At 35.5% G+C, this 25349-nt stretch overlaps 2 protein-coding genes across 2 annotated transcripts; both read left to right on the top strand.

Annotated features, from left to right (window-relative positions):
• Positions 1 to 4677: 4677 nt before the first annotated feature.
• Positions 4678 to 9880, top strand: LOC113492594. The gene is made up of 3 exons (XM_026870120.1): positions 4678 to 6993; positions 7074 to 8651; positions 8892 to 9880. The coding sequence occupies exons 1-3, from the start codon at positions 6948 to 6950 to the stop codon at positions 9074 to 9076; spliced, it is 1809 nt and encodes a 602-aa protein (XP_026725921.1). The 5' UTR covers positions 4678 to 6947; the 3' UTR covers positions 9077 to 9880.
• Positions 9881 to 10887: 1007 nt separating this feature from the next.
• LOC113500317 lies at positions 10888 to 25176 on the top strand. Its single transcript, XM_026881067.1, has 3 exons — positions 10888 to 11236; positions 12015 to 15716; positions 25169 to 25176. The coding sequence occupies exons 1-3, from the start codon at positions 10888 to 10890 to the stop codon at positions 25174 to 25176; spliced, it is 4059 nt and encodes a 1352-aa protein (XP_026736868.1).
• The last annotated feature ends 173 nt before the right edge of the window (positions 25177 to 25349 follow it).

Genomic DNA, 25349 nt, shown 5'->3' with positions numbered 1-25349 from the left:
AGAGTAGTTTTTCAATTCAGGAATATGCGAAACTAAATGTAATTATTTTATGTACATAATTATAATTTTACGTAAAATTAATGTTTTATGCGGATAACATAAATTACAAATCTGGCGTTCGGATTAACTTTTTATCTATGTATAGCACGTTTTGTTGTAAAACGTGTTTTACCTGTCTATAAAATATTAATCACATAATAAAAAGTTTCTATCATAAAAAAATCTTTAGAATATTCAGTTTTCGTTGCTCGTTCGCCTTATTCTTTGGCAATGAAAATGAGATTTGAAAACTTTACTATTTATTGGGTCAATGGTTTTTATGGCTTTTCTTACCAAAGTTACAGTAAAAAGAAAAAAAGAGTGAAAAAGTAAGTAAGAAAGATGCAAATGTAAAGACTCAAAAACTCTTTCAATAATTTAATAGAATGCTAATTTTCAATCTTGAATAAAAATATATTAATTTCTCAGTCTATACATAAAAATTACATACACAAACCACACACGTCATTTAGCGTCACAAAATCCACGGGGATAGTAACAATACAAAAAATTCAAATCAAATGGTTCGATTTGTCATCGTAACTAATGAACGCAAACGGTATAGACATGGTTCGTGTGACATGGGAAAAATAGAAACGTACACACGGTGATGTATCGCCGACCATACTGAAATCTGAAATCTAGACCAGCATACGAATTTCGCAGTTGAATTGTATCAGTATTTTGACTGTATTGCCTCTAGTTATAAAGCAAATAACATTTAAAATCTAGTGAACGTTGCACTAAGTAATATTGAAGCTTCGCCAATAATTTTCAGTAATACATTCAGTAGCTAAACATGCATGAAACTCTCAGTGCAACTTTGCTAAACCAGATCGAACTATTGAACAACAAGGCTTCATACGCTCAAATCTAATGGAGCCACATAAGCGGTACTCGCCAAAAACAAAACATCGAATGCTCGTACGGTTTGCAGATAGCAATTAAAGTAAAAGTCGGAGGTAATCACAGTAGTTGGATGAACGCTGCGAGCTCGATAACCGCGGTCGTCCAACTTCATTTAACTTGAGCTTTGGCTAAGCAGTACCCAGCGAGTTGCCAATCAAACATGTGAACTTAACGGAACTTACCTTAAGAATGTTAGTCTGAACTGCGAAGAGCACAAGTTCGGTCTCCGGAGAGCACCAGCTTGCTAGGTGAAGTTTCTTAAGTTTATTTCGGTTGCAAGACATCCTCTGTGTGTAACTAACCTATTCATAGCTTTCAGAACACATATTCCGACTCAGTACAATATTTTACCAAGACTACGTTACGATGCAACATGTGCTTTGTCCAAACAATGCAGAACACCACTGGAATCTCTTTTTGCACAGTTTCCGGATTTGAATTCAAAATGTTTCCTAAAAGCAGAATGTGTAAAATTTTTAGCTTGTTACGTCCAATAAAACTTTTGTAATCCGGCCCAACTAACCGCCTCTCGTGCAACAGGGGTGGAAGCAAAAAATCCTACATAACTTCCGAAGTTCCTTCTTTTATAAACTTTTCCACCGTTTCGAATAACTGCAAACACAATTCAACACCTGCGGGATTATTTAACTTGAACTCCAGCCTTAAAATTAAAGCGCTCTGGGGCTTAATTTGTCTGAACTGAATGTGATTACCGGTTAAGTTAGAACGACAAATATAACTTGGTGGGGTGTGAGAAAACAAACGGCGGCCTTAACAAGTTAACATCGTAATATTCTACCCGACACCCGCCGAAGTTACAGATATTAATTCAGTAAAGGATAACTAGACTCGTCGAGTGTGAATTTGTTTGGATACGCAACTTTACGAAATTAGTTAGTGTTAAGACAGTTACCGCTAGTTTCGCATTTCTAATGTAAAATTAAATGTAAGTCTTGAGTTTTGAGATCGCTGTCTTGATTTTACTTAGGCTTTTAGTGTAATCAAATATTAAGTTCATAAGGATGAACTGCAAAACTTGGTTTGCTGAGTAAACATTTACATTATATCTTGCTCTCGGTGAACCAGTACCTACTTGTGGTTCATAAATATGAATGAGACACTCCTTCATATTTTGTGGACACAATATTTTATCAAACTGATGAGAAGCACCATAACTGAGAATTTGTTACATAATATTATTTACTTCAAAAAGTCTCTCTACAAGGGTAAGTGGAATTTTCGTAAATAAATAAGTACGAAGGAGGTTATCTAGTACGAAGCACTTACCGTGACGCGTCGATTGACGCAGGGATTTAGGTTTGCTTTTTGAATTTTAATTTCATTTTCACAATATATGTACCAAGATTCTCTGAAGGCACTTAGTCTTGAGTGTTTTGGATAATGTTCAATTTTATTCATCTAATAATCGTCTGCTATACAAGGTAGAGGCACTTTAATATTGTTTTTTTGCAAAACAGAGGTCCCATAGGCATAGACAGGCAATTGAATACTTAGGTAGTAGCTTAGATTGTAAGAATTGATTATTGACAAGAAATAGTATCTAGGAACAACATTAATATACTCTTCGAATAAAATAGTACTATACTAATAAATAGTACTCGATTTTATCTAAGAACATACCCAATAAAAATTATATCGCTTCAATACAAATACTTTGCCATCAGAATTTATTAGTACTAAATTACGATACAAAAAGAACGGATTAGTGCGATACAGACACGCGGCACTTGGGGCAGCAGTTCAAAATTATGACCCCTCAGACCCTCAAACTTATGACATTAACAACCGTTGCTAAACTTCAATCTGTATTTCTGTTGTTTGTTGTCATAGCGGCAACTCAAACCCATCATCTGTGAAAATTTCAACTGGTAACAGACGGACGGACAGACGGCCAACATTGGTGCCTTAGTAATAGGGTCCTGTTATTACCCTTTGGCTATGGAACCTCACCAATAAAATAACAATACACTATAAACAAAGACGTTCACTTTCCCGAATCAGCTTACCATAATATCCTTTAGTAAATATCTTTCGACCACAAATTTCGACACAGGTTTTATCGAATCATTCCGCATTTCGCTACACGGTACAGGGGCAAACAACATTTGGGTTACCTAAACGTCGAGCATAACTTAGTAAAGCCGTTGGTCCTCGAACACATACACGGGTACGCTGGTTACATATGTATGTACGCATTTATGTATGTATGTGTGTAAGCGAGTAATCCCAATTCGTCTGCTTGAAATAGTTCCTCCTGTAGCGTAAAATACGGGTATCCGTTTGACGCATACATACTGCGCGCCTAATTGATGGTTATCCCTTCCTTAATTTATCTTGTTCTATCGAATCTTGGGAGATCGGATGAAAATATGAGGCGTTATTCATATTTCATGTTGTAACGTTTCCTTATATCCAATCATATCCTACTAATATTCTAAACGCGAACGTTTGTATGTATGTATGTTTGTCAATCTTTCTCGCAAAAACCACTGAAGGGGTTAAGACGAAACTTGTCACACAGATAGTTTAAGGCAAGCATTAACACATAAGATAGTTTTTATCTCGATTTTACGTTCCAGTGTGATCGTTTTAGATTCGTAACGGAAAGAGCGGCTGGCAATAGCTAGTTTGATTACATGTACTGGTACAGTTTCCAAATGAAATCGTTTTCAAGTATTTATCAGCAGTGTTTACACGTCATTTTACATTCACTAATTAAGTTACAGTACGCAAACAAACGTTAATGAGTTTTAATTAATTAAGATTATAAGGAGGGAAACAATGGAGCATATTCATAACCTTTTCCGTTCTAATGTCTTAATTGGGGACTAAAAATATTATAAAATTTACCAATCGTTCTCTTTTCTTCTCACACACATTTTCAAAATAAACTAATGGAAAATTTCAGCTTTGAACGAATTTCTAATATAGTTATTCATTCAAGTTTTATTCAGACTTAATGATAATAGAATGTTAAGGCTTAAAACAAAATTAATGTATAGTAACCTTCTTGCTAAACCACAATGGCAACCAGCCAGTGACAACTCTCCGAGCCCAGTTTTGATATAAAACAAAACCTAAATGAAACTGACTTTGGAACGCTAACAGAACAATGCAAAACATAAGAAGGAGGCGTATCAAGAAATACAAATAACAGAGATTTGGCATTTAGCCAAGAAACCAGTGCAGATGACCAAGAAACAGCAAACCATTTGACTACCAGAATTGTTGACATGACACGAATTAAATGAAGATTTTAGAATAATTTTTGTTTTTTTTTTCAGTATTAAATCATGCTTTCAGAAATTCCATTTTTTTTAAGCTTTATTCAAGGTATATATTTTTTAACTAGGTAAGGCTCAGAACATTCCAAACAACCAATAAAACATACAATCATCTTGCTGTTAATTTCTGCGATCTACTACTACTGTAACCTGCCTATTTTATTTATATGTATAACGCCTATCTATACTTCTATATACTAATATATAAAGCTGAAGAGTTTGTTTGTTTGAACGCGCTAATCTCAAGAACTACTGATTCAAATTGAAAAAATCTTTTTGTGTTGAATAGACCGTTCATTGAGGAAGGTTTTAGGCTATAAATCATCACGCTGCGACTAATAGGAGCGTAGATACAATGGAAAATATGGAAAACACAGGGTAGATATAAATCTTAACTTATATCTTCTAACCCCGCGGACGAAGTCGCGGGCAACAGCTAGTGTCTAATAAAATAAATAATGCACGAAGTTTTAATGCCTCAATACAAGCGTCATAACTTTATAGCATAACTAATTATTTACACTCCGTAATGTAACGCAAAATATACAGATGTCTGCTGAAACAAATTCAAAAGCTGCTCAGTACTCACGTCTCGTTAGCCGGGAATATCGTATCGTGTCATTCGTCACTCACATTTTGTTTCGTACTGTCAATAAAAGCACTTTATTATTCCTAAGTTTCTGTTATAAGCGGCCATTAAGCCTTTACAAACTTTTATTTAGCAACACCCATTAAAAAGTGCCGTAATCTTTTAATCTGGCGTTTTAATGAGGGTTTTCGTCTACCATCTTTCTGTATATTTTATTGAGTTGCTTTGTTCTGTAGCCAAAGTATAATAAACTAAATTAATTTGTTAAGTACTTTCTTTTCAGTTTGGTGAAACATTTTATGTTGTTTTAGGAGTAAAATTTGAACGATTGAATACAATGCTTTTAAGTCTACTCTCATATTTACTCAAGCCCTATGAAAACATTTCTAAAAGTTTCAATTTGCGGATAAAAGCAATTAAACCCTTGAACCAACATAGAGATAGCCATATTTTATCCGCCTCGAAAAAGTAATTATAGGAAACTATCCAGTTCGGTTATGAAATTAAAAAAAAAACCATTTAAGTCTACAGATTTGTAGTAAGGAGCTTAGATTTCTCCTATACCATACCTACTTGTGTATAGTACCACTTTATGTGTAAAGACATGTTCACCAGAACACCCAAATCTACATAAACAAAAATATTGTAGGAATGTTTTGATATTAACACGAGTGGGAAACACTCGTCGAGTTTGCTTCACCATTTTTGACAAGTCGCTGAAGCCATCCAATTAGGTGGAGTGTCGGTCTTAATATAACGGTGCCTCTCACACCTGCCCGAAACTCACTTGTTAACGATAAGTAGGCGTTATTTACTACTTCATTAATTGTTTCTGTTAAAACGGAAACTTGTAAGTACATTATGCAAAGGTTAGGTTGCGGAGATCATAATATTTTGTTCTAGTTGTCAAGCAATCTTAAGCAGGTGTTAACCTTTAGCTGGAGACGTTGAAAGCCGACATAGTTATAGAAAATTCGAATTAAGTTTCAATCACCTAATCTGTGTGGAAGCCACTAATTCCGAGCGTGCGGTCTCGAGTGCGGTACGGATACGCTCAGTATTAGCTTTAGGTCATAAATAACATCTGGTAATCCTCGCAGTACAGTAGCTTCTATTGCAATATCAGTGCTATATGTTTAGAATTCCCCTAGAAATGCAGCATCGAAAAACTTTGTCAAGTTACTATCATCATTATCACCTTAATTGCAGTTGGAGATGCTTTAGATAATTCACTAATTATCAATAAAGTTTCTTTCCCCTCACCTACAGACCAAAAGCGACACAATAAATAAATAAAAACTACATTACATATTAAATCAGCTTTGTGTACTTAAAATGTTTCGAATTTTATAGAGTAAACTCGATATTTTATGCAGAGACGAGCCCTCAGGCCCTCTGTCGGTGACAAGCTATCCAAGTTCTCGGCGCGATGTTTTTGTCACGGCCCCTTAGGCTTGACAGTAATGCGGCCTGCAATTGAAAGGGGAACGACCTCCATACAATAATTCAAGATAATATTAGAAACAAACATTGTGGTATATGGTAGTGAGACAATTAATTAATGATGACTGCACATATAGCCGAGTTGTCATCGATCTACACACCTGTGGTTTGAATGTTTGTAAAACACGCATACTCAATACTTGGGAACCGTCATAATAAACAGAATCTATCGTTGTAAAAATAATAATAGACGCAAAAGTCAGCTGTATACAAACTTCTTTTGGTACCAATGCCAAGAAATGTGTGATTATTTAAACTGATCAGAACCTGAAAATACTTCTTGATTAGAAATCCCACCCCTATTTCAAATAATTAACAAACTATATTGAGTAGGTGCATTATAGACATGGTGTGAACAAGAAATCCACGAGACTGTAATTCGAACAATGGAGACCGTTTTTGCGGAACATCTATTGTTTTCAAGGAATATCTTTCCATCGACCGCATATTCACAATGGACTGATATTGGTTTACAGCTTTTAGCGATAAAATATCTTTGCCAACGTACGATATATTTTAGTGTACCTGCTTAAACAAATTCAGTTGAGTTTTTTTATTCGAGCGGAGTAGTTTAACCCGTTAAACATTAAAAAAACGGACTCATGATTATTTCCGTAATATTTGTATTATCTGGTCTGTTTTCGTCAGGTTGGTACAGAAAATTTTACTTTTTTCATTATTTGTGTAGACAGTTTTAATTAAATAATTATCATCATGTTGTGTTTTAGGGTACCAAGAGAATCTTAATCCATTTGATTTTCATTACTTGGTACAAGATGCCAAAAATAATGAAGTAGACCAAGTATGGTCACCAAATACCCTCTCTCAAACCATTCAAGGCAATTTCTATGAACAAACACCTCAAAAACTTGAACCTAAACCATGTTCACGTCGTAGTAACTCGGAGAGTGATGTTCCCGACAGAAGGCAATGGATTCCGCCGTTTTCTCCAAAGGCTATCTCGGAAAATGATAATCCTGATAGAAGGCAACGGGTTGAGCCAATCCCTTTACAATCTAACGCAGAAAACGAAAATCCCGATAGAAGACAATGGATTCCACCGTTTTCTCAAAGGCCTGTCTCGGAAAATGATAATCCCGATAGAAGGCAAAGAGTCGAGCCTAGTCCTCTACAATCTAACTTAGAAGGTGAAAATCCCGATAGAAGGCAGTGGATTCCACCGTTTTCTCCAAAAGCTATCTCGAAAAATGAAAATCCCGATAGAAGGCAATGGTTTGAGTCGAATCCTCCACAATCCAATTCAGAAAGCGAAAATCCTGATAGAAGGCAATGGATTCCGCCGTTTTCTCCAAAAGCTATCTCGAAAAATGACAATCCTAGTAGACGACAGTGGATCCCACCATTTTCTCCAAAAAGTGTGAAACTTTCCGGAGACCCTGATCATAAACAAGAAGTAAGAAGAAACGATCCTGACCTGAAATCTGTGAACAGCGACCAAGAATTAGATGAAGTTGATAATAATTTGCAGTCGTCCAGAAGCGCTATAACAATTAATAGTACTCCATTAGAATTTGGAGAAGACCATGATCAGGAATTGTCAACATATCTCAGAGAATCCCCAACCGAAACCAGACTACCAGGTTTTGAACCGATTTTTGCACCAAACAGTGCATTCGACATAGATGTACCAACCGATTTCTTTACTGCTCCTAGTCCACCTATAAAGGTAAATCCATCCGAAGATCTAAATTCAAAACCACTCAATGACTTGCAAACTAAACTTCTTAATAGTGAATCAGAAAGTGATTCTGTGTTAAGATTAGCCAAACCCGCTCTTAGAAGTCAACCAGAACCAACCAAATGTTCAAATGTAAATAATACACGACGATCCTTCTCTAGTTACAATGATGACAGTGAAAGTGATAGTTTCAACAGTGATAAAGCTCAGAACTATAATGATCAATATGAACAATCTCGGAGCGGAAACGACAAGGCTTTGAATTCAGTATTATACCCAGAAAAAAGTTTAAATGCTGTCAAAGATAACCAAGACGAAAATAGAAAATCTCTAAGTGACTCGGATAAAAATAAAGCTTCAAGTTATCAATCGGTAGCAAGGCTTGGAAGACCACAGTTTAATGAAGCTAGACGTGAAATGATAGAGCCTACGAGAGGTAATCCTAGCATATCACAATCACAACTACTTTTGATGCAAACCGAGAGGATTTGTTACGCTTGCAGTACTGCTAACAACCCTTCTTGCTGGGCCCCTGACAGGCGAACTACAGTCAAATATTGCCGAAAGGGAAATAACGCTTGTCTCACTAAAACCTTTGGAAGCGGAAGTAAGTGCTTTAAGTTTACTTTAAAACAGTTTCTCCTATAGAAATAGTTTCAATTTTAAAAGTAGAAACCAAAGGAATAGATTGTTTGCGTTGACAAGCATTAAAGATAATAGGAAATAATAAAATAGATAATCACACTCGTGACCACACAAAAGAACAAAAGTTACATCTTGACGAAGGCCAGGGAAGTTAATATATTATGGGGCTTAATAGTTATATAAAAAGGGTCACTTGTTACAGGTTCATTCACCTTGATCCGGGATTGTGGGAGGTCGTGTGATGACTCCGATATGGGCGGACTAATGCCGAAATACAAATCTTGCTCCATGTGTCACTCGGAGCTTTGCAACGGCGCGTACTCCGTCAACGGACAAAGTGTTTTATTCGCCTTGATATTAACAGCTTTCATAAAGTACCTTAATTAGTGTTGTAGGATCGTTTGTAGCTTTGTATTCTCGTAATAATCTTGATAACTTCAGTGAAACACCTCGGACTACTCTGCTTTTACTATCTGCTCTTAAAATAGGACTGTTCCTTGTTAGAGATGAGACGCCACTATGCACAGTCTAGTGTGCGGTTTCGCTTCTACAATGGAGTCATTCTTAAAATCTCCTAGCACAGGCACAAATTCCATGTAAAAGATAAGGGTGGTACAGCTTTATTCACATTTCAAGTTCCCATTTCCTCTATACAATGGCGATACGGAAGCGAAGACATTCCTCCACTTTGAGCTTTGATTCGATTCGTATTCAATATACAAATGCTCGCTAGCACAAACGTTTGCTTAATTACATTGTTAAGCAAGAATTACTCACAATGGAATATGTTTGAACTCGACGAAACGTCGCCATTGAAAAAGGTACTAACAATTTGATTAAAATATATATTTGATCAAACAATGTTGGCTTTGGTTTCTTTTTCCCTGAATATTATATTAAGTTTGTAAAGGACGGTACGTTTAGTCGTTTTCCTTGTGCCCTGAAAATACCCACGTATGTGGTTAGCACTCGACAGGGGAAGTTTGAATGAGTAATGACAATAATGTAAATGAGTCGGTCGTCAAGTGTTATTTAAATTATTGCAATAACATTAAACATGGCTGACGTTTATTCATAACACCGGCTTCGGGACATTTGTTATATTAAGAAGTTATTCATTGCATTGTGTACTCTCGTGTGACAACAGTACTGAGTCTCTGATATAACTCTGTGACTACGTAAATTATTAAGGTATGTGACGAAGAAAATTATTTGTCAGGCGACAGCGATAATTTATTTTATAAATTTCTCGTAGCTTGTAGAGTTTATGTAATGTATTTAGACTGCACGAGGATAGCATAGAAGTGGTAAAGGTCACCAATCCAAACATACACCGCGCGACGTGTCGTGGGTTCGATCCCTGCGTAGGATACGCAATTGAGTTATCTACTAATGCTTGTTCTGAGCCTTGGCGTCTTCGTGTATGTGACTTGAATGTTTTAATTAAAGTGACATGTTAAATTCCTTTCTGAGGGAGACGTTTTTTGTATTATCTTTAAACCTAAGGACGACTAAGCTTCGCTTAACAATATTATTAAATGCAAATTATAGAAAGATAAAGGAAACTTTTTAACAATAAGCGCTTAAACCACGTTACCTCTGTTATGCTTCCTCTCCTAATAAAACAATAGTCCTGAGGCTTAATCCAATATTTTAAATGTACTCCTTTATTGATTTATTTTACGAACTCGAATCCAATTTGTCGTAAAATATTGGAGAGAACAGTAAAGGGATTGTTTAAATAGATTAAGTTCATAGTTCATACATCAAATCAGATTCAATCTTTCACGTGCACAGACATTCGGTCACACACATTCAAATTACATTCATACAGTTCACTCATCTAAGTATCGTAGGATATGACATGTGTCTGTGTTAAAATAAATGTTCTCAGAGGAAAGACGTATTTTTAATTAAGAGTTTAGTTTTCAAATTTTCACCAAACAAGCCAAGATTATATAGATCTTATCGTCGTGAACATATGGTCCAAACCGAGCCGGATTTTATCAAGTCGATTCCAATGACCACGTGCGTCGTCGGCACTGCGAGAACAATAGCATGCCAGAGTGGATTATCTTTGCTAACATCGTGCGAGTAACTAATAAATCATTAGCAAAATAATCATTCAAATCTATATAAATTTGTTTGGATTTTGGAGTTTCAACGTCTTTCTTCGTCTCTCTACACATTTTCACACCATGGAAGTGCTTCTGGCATATCAAATGGAGGTGCTGGAAAACCTGAAGAAGGCAGAAAAAAACTATAAAAAGACACCGAAAGAACGGATTAAAAAACCATATTTGGAAACCAGATTGGACAATTTGGAGCAACTGTGGACAGTGTTTAAAGATGGCCACAAGTCTATTATAGGCAAGGTGACCTTGAAGGACAAACAGCATTCATACTTCACGGAAGATATATATGAAGAGTTCGAGGAATTATATGTATCATACAAAACTTTATTGAAAGAAGCCCTGCAGCCTTATGTCGCGTCAACGAGTGAAACTTCGTCCGTAACACCAAAATTAAGTGCTGAACAAACGGTCAGTGAGTGCGAGGTGAAATTACCGCGTGTGCGTACCTACATTTAGTGGTAAATATGTTGAGTGGCAATCGTTTTACGATATGTTTAATTCGCTTGTTCATACCAATAAGAATCTGTCTCCGGTGCAAAAATTACATTATCTTAAAAGTAATTTATCAGGTGAGCCGGAAAGTTTGTTACGTAATTTTTCTATCACTAATGATAATTATGACGAAGCTTGGAAACAGTTACTTAAACGTTATGATAATAAGCGTTATAATTGTAATGCACTTATGAGATTATTGTTTACACAAAAACCGGTTACTAGCGAATCTTCTAGCGCCATTAGACATTTATTGGATACAACTACAACTTGTTTACAATCTTTGCGTAATATGGGTATTAGTACCGAGTCAATTAACGATGCGTTTGTTACTTATTTAGTGGTTTCTAAATTAGATCCTGAATCCGTAAAGCAGTGGGAATATAAGTTAGGTGTACTTAGTGACAACTTACCGTCATGGACACAATTATCTGAGTTTTTGGAATCGAAATTTAGGTCGTTGGAGATGATCGATTCGAACAAGGTACGTACCAATACTAACACAAAGTCGAAGTCTTTTCATGGATCTATTAAAAGTAAAAGGAATATTTCTAACGTAACTACTAAATGTTCTAAGTGTAAAGGTGAACACTATATATATAATTGCAAGGAATTTAGTCAACTTAGTGTAAAGGAAAGGCAAGATTATGTTAAGAACAATAACTTGTGTTTTAATTGTTTCTCTCCATCTCATCCAGTTATTAAATGTCGCAATCCAGCAAGTTGCAAGCGATGTGGCAGGAGGCACCATTCATTATTACATTTTGAAAAGGAAGTGAGCAGTGAATCAAAGACTGAGGATGTTTTTATGCAGAGTGAGTCAGACAAACCCGTGAGTACACCTATTTCAACAAATTTTTCGAGTAGAGGTTTAGAACCGAGTCAAGTTTTGTTAGCTACTGTGTCTGTTTGGGCGTACAATGAGTACGGGTACAAACAACAGTTAAGAGGATTATTAGATCAAGGGTCGCAAGCGTCTTTTGTTAGCGAGTCAGTTGTTCAATTGCTTGGACTTTCCCGTAAACATGTTAGCGGTTCGGTTTCCGGTATAGGTGGCGGTAGCCACACGAATGTCAAGCACATGGTTTCTCTTCGAGTGGTATCACGTCATAACCCTGAGGTTTCAATCCAAGTAAATGCATATGTTTTGCGATCTGTTACGTCATTGCTTCCTTCAACCGAGTTACATTCACCTGATTGGCTACATTTAGATAAAATACCGCTAGCCGATCCAGGTTACGCCACACCTAGTAAAATTGATATTCTTCTTGGAGCAGAAGTATACAGCGAGATTTTATTGGATGGTATTGTGCGTCACAATAAAATATTGGCACAAAACACTACCCTAGGTTGGGTATTATCAGGGAGGGTGTCAAAAAATTCAACTTCTGCTGATAATGGAATAATCACCATGCATTTACACTTAAGTGGAGAAGAACTGCTTAGAAAATTTTGGGAAATGGAAAATGAGCCCAACCTGATACAGAAGAAGATGACAGACACAGAAAAACAATGTGAAGAATTTTATGACAAAACAACAACACGAGATAAAGAAGGAAGATTTATAGTTAAATTACCTTTTGATAAAGAAGATCCAGAGTGTCAATATGGAAAATCAGTAATAATAGCTACAAGAAGATATGAGTATTTAGAAAGGAAATTACAGCAAGATCCTACCCTAAAGGAAACATATAACAATGTTCTACAAGAATATCTTACAATGAATCATATGACACCAATAAAAAAAGAAGACGTAGATAATCCCAAAGCAGTTTATCTCCCTCACCACGCCGTGGTTCGACAAGATAAAGACACCTCAAAAGTGAGAGTAGTTTTCGATGGGTCATGTAAAGGATTAAACAACTTTTCGCTTAATGATAATCTGATGGTGGGTCCCAAGTTACAACAGGATTTGAGACACATTCTAATGCGTTGGAGAAGCCACAGGATATGCATAGTAGCAGATATCGTTAAGATGTTTAGAATGGTGAAAGTCAATTCTGAGGACACAGACTTTCAAAGAATTGTATGGAGACCACAAGCAAACGAGCCGTTACAACATTTCAAATTATTGCGAGTGACCTTTGGTACTGCGTGCGCACCATATTTGGCTGTAAAAACCCTTCAAAGGTTAGCTGATGAAGAACATGCAAGATTTCCTACTGCATCAAGTATTACAAAGAGGGACTTCTATATTGACGATCTCTTGACTGGCTGTGAGACACTACCAGAGGCTGTACACATATATAATGAAATGAACAAGTTGATGAACAGTGGCGGCTTTGAACTGCAAAAGTTTAGTAGCAATAATCAAGACTTATTGACACATATAGGAAAGGACAATCACAGTAGCGACGATTCATTTAGATTAAAATCAAGCGCTGTCATGAAGGTATTAGGCTTAAAATGGCATAAGAACATAGACTGTTTTCAGTATTCACTAGAATTACCAGACGTTACACAACCTGTTACTAAACGGCAGGTATTGTCGGATGTGGCCCGACTGTACGACCCATTAGGATGGATTGCGCCCGTGATCATCAAGGCAAAAATATTTATCCAAAAGCTGTGGAAGTCGAAGCTTGATTGGGACGATGTACTGACTACAGATTTAACGAATGAATGGTCACAATTTAGAGAAAGTTTGATATATTTACATAATATAAACATACCACGATGGTATTGTTTTAGTCCAGGGTCAAAGGTTGAGTTGCATGCATTTGGTGATGCTTCAAAGGTAGCGTATGGCGCTGCTGTTTACATTCGTGTTATTAATAATAACAACGAAATCTGTGTAAGTTTGGTATCAGCAAAAAGCAAAGTGGCCCCTATTGAGAAGGAGATATCAATTCCTAGATTGGAACTATGTGGTGCAGCTCTAGCAGCAAAATTATTATTTGAAGTTTCACAAATAATGAACATTCCGAAGGACAACTGGTATGCGTGGTCCGACTCAACAATAGTTCTAGCCTGGCTAAGAGGCGGGTCTAGCCGCTGGACTACCTTTGTGAGTAATCGTGTGTCGGAAATTCTTAATATTTTAGACTACAGTCAATGGAATCATGTTACAACTGATTTGAACCCAGCTGACTGTGTTTCAAGAGGCATAGCAACACAGGATTTACCTGAACATTCATTATGGTGGTCAGGACCTTCTTGGCTTTCGCAATCAACTACAGAGTTTGATAACTCTGTCATTATCGAGGACACTCATGAAGAAGAAAAACACACATCTTTAACTGTTTTACCTGTATTGGAGAATAAATTCATCTGGACTATGTTTTCATCACTGTCTAAAACCTTAAAAGCTATATCTTATTGGAGAAGGGTTTTACAGAATTTAAGACTACCAAAGGAAAAACAACAATCATATACAAATGTTATAACACCTGCGGAGAAAGATAAGAGTTTAATTGTATGCATCAAACAAGTTCAAGAAGAAAATTTTAGTGAAGAGATAAAACAGTTAAAGTTGAAGAAATTCGTCCCCAAGAAAAGTAAGCTCCGCACTCTTTGTCCCATTTTTGATGAAAATGGGATACTAAGAGTTGGCGGTCGTATTGATGAGTCAGAAGTAATTTATGATACAAAGCATCCCATCGTTATGCCTGCTAAGAGTCATCTTACCAAGCTTATAATTAGTGATGCTCATCATAAAACCTTTCACGGTGGACCTCAAGCTATGTTGTGTTATTTAAAAACGAAATATTGGATATTGCGAGCGAAAGAATTAGTTAAAAGTCATTACAGATCGTGTATTAAATGTTTGAGATATTCCAAGTCTAAAAGCAACCAACTGATGGGTCAAATTCCAGAAGTTAGGTTGAAACCAACCAGACCTTTTAAATCGTCCGGTTGTGACTACATGGGACCTATTAGTGTGAGATTCTCACCTGGTAGAGGATCGAAATCCTATAAAGGATATATTTGTTTATTTATTTGCATGGTTACTCGAGCCATTCATTTGGAAGTAGTAACAGATCTGACATCAAAGGCGTTCATTGCAGCGTTTAAACGTTTCACAGCACGGAGAGGTCACTGTCAAGATTTGTTTAGTGACAACGGCACTAATTTTGTTGGTGCCAACAAACAGCTTCGTGAGATGTTCGATCGTGCTAAGTCATCTGTGCCACGTGAAATTGAGGAGTTATTGAGCTTAGAGCATACAACATGGCATTTTATTCCTCCAAATTCCCCTAATTTTGGAGGTCTCTGGGAAGCTGGAGTTCGCAGCGTAAAAACACATTTATACAAGGTAATCGGAGATAGCACACTTACCTATGAGGAGCTGTCTACTGTTTTAGCTCAGGTCGAGGCCTGTCTTAATTCTCGGCCAATAACAGTAATGAGTGATGACCCTAACGAACCTCAAGCTTTAACACCGGGACATTTCCTCATAGGTGAACCATTGATAAGTATCCCCGACGAAGATAATTCTAATCATAATGTAGTAGGTCTGGATAGATGGAGATTAACACAAAAAATTGTAAATAACTTTTGGAAGCGTTGGTATAGGGAGTATTTGGTTAATCTTAATCAGCGATATAAATGGAACACTAAAAGATCCGAACCTGAAGTTGGTGACATAGTAATTTTAAGAGACGATAATATCCCACCTGCTAAATGGATTTTAGGAAAAATAACTAAAAAATATTTAGGGCCAGACAATATCGCACGTGTTGTATCCGTTAAATGTAAAAATGGCGAATTCAAACGTCCCATTAGTAAATTATGTTTACTACCTAAGTAAAATTATTGTTTACTCACTATTGATGTTAACTTACTAAGCTATAATGTTATAATGTACATATCTAAGTACCTTCTTACCAGTTATTAAGAACCATTATTGTATAAACGAAGAAATATTAATATACATATTGTATTTTGTTACGTTAATCTTTATGTTACGAACATTTGCTATGGTAGGTTTGTATAGAATACAAACAGGGATTTGTATTTTTTCTTTTGTTTGTTGTTAACATTTGTCGCTTAAATGTTTTACATTGATAATTAAAGAGTGAAACCCCACCTAATTATTGTCGCATAAGTATTATTCATAAAGTAGAAGCATATTCTGTCTATTGTATTTGCTCTGTTTAAGTATGCATTTAGTAAGTAAGGACTAAGTGGAGTTATCATTTTGTATCACGGTGGGCGGGGTTCACTGATCTTTATAAAATTGTTTAGAACTTAAGATATGTGAAGATATATTTTATATGCGTGTTATTTTTAAGTATTGCATTTAAGTACTCAACATACACACTTTGATGTTTCAATAGCTTAATTTTGTACTCAGACTTTGTTTCGATTTTTATTTTGTATACCTATACAACTGTTTTTAGGTTTGTAAAGTACTACGTCCTTTGGTGGGCGGTATGTTTAAATAGATTAAGTTCATAGTTCATACATCAAATCAGATTCAATCTTTCACGTGCACAGACATTCGGTCACACACATTCAAATTACATTCATACAGTTCACTCATCTAAGTATCGTAGGATATGACATGTGTCTGTGTTAAAATAAATGTTCTCAGAGGAAAGACGTATTTTTAATTAAGAGTTTAGTTTTCAAATTTTCACCAAACAAGCCAAGATTATATAGATCTTATCGTCGTGAACAGGGATTATCAATAAATGGTCAGCGTTATCCTTGCTATAAAACAGGACCTTCAAAGCTTCGCAATCCGATAAACAATAAAATCCAACCAATAGCCTCTAGGACTCTGTGCTGTAAGTCAAAGACATTTTGGGACAAAAAAGTATTTTTTTACTATGAATTCTTATCCAAATTTAGTGCAATATACTATTGATTTGCCATCACTTCTTAAACGAATACATTTGTGCATTACTTTCATTTAGGTACAGAATAAAGCGGTATCTTGCTTTTATAGCAGTAGGTCTTTCATTAAAAGGTGGTGGCAGGTCCTCCAATGATTTTTCTAGTTCAAAATTAGCCCATTTAAAAGCCACCAATTCTTTTTAGGAGGTTGAAAGCCTAAGGTAAAATGGGCAATCTTAAAAACTCTGCAATAAAATGGTGCCAACAAGTAAATCTGGTTTAAAACAATAACGCTCAGTCTTTTTTGTTACTTTTCAATGGACTTGTGAGTAGCCTAGGAATACAAAAATGCACCTTATCGTCAGCATGATGTTAAAATGTCTCACATGAGAAATTCAATCAAAACATGCCACGCGAATAAAAATTATATTATACCTATAGTACTCTATTCTCATGATAATTATCTCTGTCAATAACTATATCGTGCATGTGTGTACGCAAATTAAACAAAAGCGCAATGAACAGAGGTTTCACTAAAGAGAGCTCATAAAACCACCTTAATAACTAATCTAGTCCCTTTGAACTACACAGATCAGCTGCACGCAATAAATAAATTATAGAGAGCCTGAATGCCTGAATAGGTTTTGAACATACATCGCAGCATTTTATTGGTTTTATTTGTACTGCACCTGAGCTTTTCCATTTAACGATTGAATAATAAATGTCGGTCGAATGTTTGCTACATCCGTATTACTAAATCTCACCTATAGTAGATACTATTTGTATGTTAATTAGCATTGTAGTCTACCATTATTTGACTTACCAAATTAATTCGTCTCGTCGCCATTCATAACAGGCCGCAGATTATCATTTTCATTTAATTAAATACGACCGCGGATGAAACTCTTAATGCTTGTCCGATAATCTTTTGGCTTTATCTCTGACCTACTTAAATTCGGGTACCAATACTTTTGTTTTAAATTGCACCGAGGGTTTTCGACCACTCAAAGAAGTATTATTGCAGTTACAGAAAAGAGAAGCTATTTTAGATTTTCCACAATTACAATAGTATTATTTACAGTAGTCGCGTTAAACCTCCTGACCTGTAATACGCTAGACGGGAGTGAACAAAATGACAGCTATTCCATAAGCTGATTTGAAGCATCCCCGAGGGTATCCAGTGAAGTAATTACATTTCAAATGGCCGGCGTTTGTTATGAAATATTAGTTTCAAGAATACTCACCGCTCTTTGACTTCTCTCTTATAATATTTTCGAACATCATCATAAAATTGGTACCGGTCACCAGTTGAGATTATTATAACATTCAGCCAGTACGCATATTTTATTTTGTTTATTTATTCATGTACCAAAAAGTGTAAATACAGTTGGTACAAAACTACTCTTTAATTCAAAAGATTTGTGCAGTAGACTTACGTCAGGATTAAAGGGAATGTTAGTTCCATGAGTTGAAGAGTTGAGATAGTTGCACTCTCCGTCTTCCAAAATTACAATACGCACATGGGCCAACTGGAGTCTAAATTTGAAAAATTGATTGAAAATTTGAGCGTTAGGTTCGTTGATAAAATCGTCATACAATTTATGTATTTTGATTAGAGCACCCAATCTCGACACGTCAGCGACATAAAAGTGGATTGTTCGCCCTTTCATAAGTAAATAAGATTGATTGGAGATTAAGAAGGGATTTTCAATTTACAGACGTGATTAAGCATTTGAGTACTTACAGTGCTGATGCTGACAATGAGATTTTGTGGAAGATTACCTTTTCTTTCAAATTTCGAGAATTTCTATTAAAATTATTCTTATTCGTTTGTTCTCAATTTAGAATCCGCTTGCAAGGAAAATTTGACTGAGTAATTATCCGTTTCCTGAACTGATGCTACAACCCTTACTTTTTCAATTAATAATAATGTTTAATCGTATATATAAATTACCTAATTTAAAAAAATGTTTTTTTTTATTAGGGTTCCTCATCCAATTAGTAAATATGCAAACCGTTTACTGACGCACCGCTGCCTGTTCGTTCGTTACCAGGCTGTATGTCATGAACCGTGAGAGATGCATAGTTGTAACAGATGATGTATTCTGGTAAAGATCAAGTTTAGGTAACGGTAGTTATGGACAATTTTTTGGATGTCATCAAAGTCGTGTTGAATCTTTTTTTATTTTGGTTTAAATTGCTTGTGCTTTAAAAAAATGCAGAACAAAGACATAATAGCAAAAATAGCCTTCTAAAAGTATAACATACGCTAGGGATGCCCATTTATATAAATATGACTCAATAATAATACAAAATACATATCTCGTAAATACACAAAAAGTAACCAACGTAAACTAATATTTAGCCTTACCTTTTCCAATACCAGCAAGAGCTCCTAAAAACCAAATATCTCGATATTTTATTTATTATTCAATCCAACAAATCACAATTCTTTGTAGTATACCACAAGGAATTTTATGCTGATTTGGTTAGGTGATAAATGTTTTATAGAGATTCAATATGTGCCGAAATCAAAACAAGGTTGCGTGCCTGGCAACCCTAGGGAGGTATATTGTTTATTCATGTATACGAAAAACATTGCAGAGCACTCCAATTGGTGAATGGTTGCGAGATCTTATCTCTAGGGCCATCGATACATCATTAGGAAGGGTGTGTAAATTTGTCTGACAGAACATGCATTGCGCATTTCATTTGTTTTCATTATTCTTGGGTACCATATGTGTATCTATTAAACGTACGACGCCCGACGGGTGCTGACTTAAACGTATCGTATATTTGGCTATAGATTCATTCAGATTTAAGCGGTTCGCAACCGCCCCCAAGATAACACTTTACCAGTGTGAGAGCACGAGACTATAAAGAGTAGAGTTATATCTCGTTTTCATAACTGCTATAATAAGTAGGTATCCACTACATTCAGAGGTAGTAGTTAACAACCAAAAATTTGATGGCCTGCAAACCGCAGCATGCATCCTAATTACAACGATCTTCTGAGATTTAAGGTAACCATTTTTAGCAATTTTTCGATTTGTGTTCTTTAAAAATCCCATTCATCCCAGCTATTTATCTTCGAGCGTTCACAGTTAATTCTCAATTTCCTTCTCGTGGTTACGTCTTTAATCTTCTATCAAAATACCTAAATCATGTCTTTAACCAAGATCAATATCATTTAATAGATTTAAAACCACGGAATATTCCATTAGAGTCATCAATTTTCGCACGGATAACATGGTCATGGTGAAAGGAGATCCGTTAGGTTCTTTATAATAATAACTTGGGGAGTAGCTTACGAGAATTGACAGCAGACAGGTCCTAACTAATGAAATTCCGAAACAACATTTTATACGCAAGAATATCAAAACCCCAAAATGTAGGCTGTAATAAAGTAGAATTACGTTTAACCTAGAATAGTAAGTAATGGTTCATTACTTTTACACCAGAATTACATTTTCACGGAAATACTCCATTTCTTTAATATGTATTATGTCAATAAAACATTTAGATCTTTTTTTAAACAATTAGATGCGAATTAAGGAATACCTTAGATTAAAAAGATAGGGAAAGTGAATTTACTAGGGGCCATTATCAAGCGATCCAGATCGTAAACCCCGAGTTAAAACCTCTTAATAGCTGCGTCGGCAACAATTTATTCAAATTCTTGCTCTGCTGATAAAGTACTTATTCGCCGGGAAAAATATTTGATGTGCACTTGAATCTAATTAACATTTTCATCCGCACAATAAAACCTCCGTGGATAAAGTAACGCAACGCCTAGTGCTAGCAGTGTTATAGTAATGCCCGCGCCGAAAGAATCGCCATTGCGGCCGTAATGTGAATTAATAAACATTTCCCTATATATCTCACTGAAAGTAGACTTATTTATGGAACATTTATGTGATTAGAGCTTACAGGGGGTACTATAAATTGTACTTAAACCAGTCTTAGCTATGTATTTTTAATTTAATGGGCGGTGACTGAACATCAAGAGTTATTGTAATTGTGGCTTCTAATTTATACAGCTTTACGCCCATTTTCTGCCCATACATTTCAGAGTATTAGCGGCACTAATTGGTTTACATGAAATTGTGGATATTTATCAAATAAGGATTTAATTCCATTTTTTACGATGCTCTAAATTAGGTACATTACAGAATTGTTCTAGCGAAAACAATACAAACAATTTCTAAGTCAACTGACAAAAACAATAGCCAACTTCGAGTGCTGAAATTCAATAAAAGACCAAAGCCGAATGAAGGCGTAAAGGGAAACAAAAGGCAAAAGCACGAAATAGAATCAACGCTGTGCACGAAAGTCACGCGAGCCTGTCAGCGGCGCAATTCCGCGAAAATTTTCATACATTCACGAATGCAAACCGCATACCTGCTCACACCTCGAGCACTTCAACGGGATTCGCTCCGAACTGGCTACAGTCACTGCCAACGTTACCGCCGGCAAATTGGACTACCCAAGTGCAGTCCAGCTAAAACCGATGCGTGAAACATGTAACCGACAGCCTTTTATTTCTGATGCAGCTCTTTTATATCCCCCTTCTGAAATTCCCATTTCGAAACAAGTCCAGTGGCTTCGTAAGGTCTACTTAAGTATCATAAAAACTTTTCATAAGCCGATTTAAATCGGAAATTCAAACAAAGCTGTCCCTTTATTTGAATGTTAAGGTTTTAGAGATTTATCCGTCGGACTATACGTTTGATGGCGGTCATTCGTTTTAAGTAAGCCATTTTTTAAGACGCTTATATTAATGTATACTAAGTATAGAACTCAATGTTAGGTAAGTAAATTTTTGTAACTTCTTTATTTTGTAGGTTAGAGGTAGATGGACAAAGCAGAACATAATTTAAAAAGTATTTAAGTGTACATACTTATTATTTTGAATTTTACCAAAATCTCAAAATTTTATTATGCTATTGTAAACTAACCTTAACTTATTTTTAATTTTGGGAAGTATAGAAATGTAAAGGCAGTTCTCATATAACTGGCAAAACATTTTACCCTTAGGCTCTACACTAAAATACATTTTATAAAAATAACATTGGTGTGCCCCGGGGAAATCATAACGATTTAGAAGATTCGACTTCGCTGAGGTCGCCTTACATTTGTTATGACAATGTAAAGAAACGATTGATGAAACATTGTCAATTGTTAAAATATTTTTTAAATCTCCAAGTGGCTTAGTACCAATACACATGGTATCTAGATAGAGCGAAATAAAAACAGATTTTTTTAAGATCAAGCCAGGTTTATACCATTGACCTGAAAGATTATACGCCATCGAAGTGATCTGGTGCGGTACCTGGAAGGTGGCTATAGGAGCTCCGTAATAAAACGACCGGCGTTTGATACGTTTAATGTACCCAAAGAAGCCAACAAAACCCAACCTTAAAAACTTGTGTTTAATTTTTGTATAATAAGTAGTAACACTTACTTTTTGAAATAGGATTTTAAACTGGCCCATAAAACAAATTTCTGTTAGCTCATTGAAACAACCTACAAACATAATTGCACCCACTCTTTAAATGTATTTATTTCCAAAGCTCAGACATTTTAAAATCAGTATCGCTTTAGTTTTGGCAATCTTCTTAGATAAAAAAACTGTCCGGACGTTTAAGTGACACTTTCACGTGACTTTACGATGTAGTGTTAGTATTAAAAACACAAGACCTAGTTATTTTAGTATTCATTCATGCGGAAAATACCTACATTTTTTGTTTATAGCTAAAAATGCGTGTACTTATTAATAGCTTTGCTTATTTTGTGGCTAGTGCTGCCATCTAGTCGTTGTACATGTAAATGATCTCATCTTAATGTACTCTTAGATAGAGTTCCGTGGCTCCACCCTTAACAGTTACTGTATGCTCCAAAAGATGACGTATTTATAGAAATCAAAATAAGATTGTAATCTAAAGTTAGCTTTTTAAAACGTTACAGTAATGAACCTAAGTAGTTCGGGGTGCAATATGTCATTCATAGTTCAACTAGTCATATTTGAGACATACATTAATGCTAGACAAACTGAGAGTCTCTAAAGTAGAGTCACTTTAATTTTACGTTTGTGTCAAATAAACGTAGATTAGTAAAACTTGAGATATTTTCAGCAATTATGGTTATTGTGATTGCAATAAAAGTAAGGATAAAAGCGCGTCTTCCCATCAGACATTTTCATGAAGGCTCAAATCTGGAAAATAGAAAAAATATCGCTAGTAATCATGACACGCTGAGAATCTGCCTATTTTACTCATAAATCTACTCTACACAGTCTTATCAAACGATAATGCTTTATGATAATTTTCCATAGATAGCACACATTTGAAGATCCGGCTAATCATTGTGTGAGTAGATATCAATATAATATACGCTAACGTATAATGCTAAACTAGTGTACTGTAATTACCATGTAGATAAGACTAGCGATAAAGTACGGTTCGTAAGAATAAATATGAAAATAAAAAAAAATGTTGTCCCAAGAAGCTGGAAAACCTCTTAATGAGCATTTAAAATATTAAAAGGACAAGAAGAGTGATGGGGAAGCATCGATTTCTTTTTTGGGACAAGATTGATGTAAAGTGGCTCATGAGGACTACTGACACATTCTTAAGTAGGTAATGTTAGAGCGGTTGTGTGAACGATGCAGAGTATAGCAGAGCAGTATGTCCATTCAACAACTGTAATAGATAATATTATTAAAGGAGGTGGAAGTAGGCTCTCAAAACATAATAATCTGGAGCAAATAGGGGGGAGCATAAAACGGGTTACATAAAAATTAGAAGAACTCGCTGCTCCCGGAAACGATGTCATTCAGTTTGCACTCCTAGTCGACCTTAACAAATCTAAACGATTTCAATTGCAGTCACAAGATTGCTATTTAAACGAACGAACGATTGCGTTTACATAATATTATCATATACGTTAACAATATTTTATATTTACAAAACGGTAGCGTACTTACCTATCTTAACGTTTGCAGGTGCAGTAAGTAATCTATATTCTACATACATATACTCCTATGTTTCCCCCGAATTAATACATTTTTATATTTGTTGTTTTAATCAAGATCTTTGATATCATTAGGAAGAACTATCCGCATTGTGGTTCTCTTATCTGTTACGTAGTTTACGTTGTAGTGACTCATATATAGCATTGCCTTGAATACATACAGGACAGGTATTCTATCGCGCCAATTCTTCTCTTCTGCAGAGAAGCTACAAAGGAAAATTAACAACTAACATATTAAGCGTAAATCTAAATAACCACTAACTAACATATTTTTATTATTTTTTCATATTAACTTTCTTGAAAATGATTTACTGGTTTTTATTTACTTTGATTCTCGAGCCTGTCGCGTCTACTCATAAAGACTTAAAGACTATTTAGGTCCGAAACTAGTCGAGAAATCTCGATAAATTCGCATGGGTAAACCATTGCAAAACTTAATGATATTTTGACCACCCACTTTAATTAATTTTGCTAAAAGTATTTTTTTTCACCCGTCAAAAAATCTCCAAGACACCAATATCAAGATATCGACAGTCGCAGTCTCGTTACTGCGACTTCTTGTTACGAAGAGCATATTCACTAGAATCGGAACTACATTTCTACTGTCTGGCTTAACCACTATTCGCTTTTATTGCATAAGTCTGCAAACTTCGATGCTCTCAATACGTGAAGTTATAATGGAATAACTTGTAAGCTAACAGAATCTAGCATTTCAAGTGAATACCTAGGTACTATTGTTGTTCAGTTCATTAGTTCATAGTCGCAGCACATATACTGGGATTCCAATAACCAATACCTGGTTATGTAACAAACCATTTGAAACTACATTATATTTTATTGTATGTAGGTTAAATAATCTCGTTTTTAGAGAAATAATAATGATTAGAAGCTGTCGTGTATATATTTTTTATCATGCCTGAAGATAGAATGTCTTAGAAAATGATAATTACTTATCTAATTCAAGCGACACACAAAAATATAGACAATCTTTTCCTCCGTACCTAATCTTCGTACAATTAACGCTATATTTCAATTTCAGGGTCCTAAATTCTAAGCAAATTCAGTTAGGTATTGTTTATTACCATCCACAATCACGTAAAAACCCTCAATAGCCCTCCACCTGCATACCTTTTCAATTGTGAACCAACTGTAACGTACTGAGCGACCGCATTTTCTCGTTACGCAGTGACCGCTAAACGAACGCTATATTTTTAGTTGTT

Source organism: Trichoplusia ni, chromosome 1 (assembly GCF_003590095.1).
Source record: "Trichoplusia ni isolate ovarian cell line Hi5 chromosome 1, tn1, whole genome shotgun sequence".
Lineage (NCBI taxonomy): Eukaryota > Metazoa > Arthropoda > Insecta > Lepidoptera > Noctuidae > Trichoplusia > Trichoplusia ni.
The sequence above is the reverse complement of the archived record's forward strand: the minus strand, read 5'-3'. Positions and strand labels throughout refer to the sequence as shown.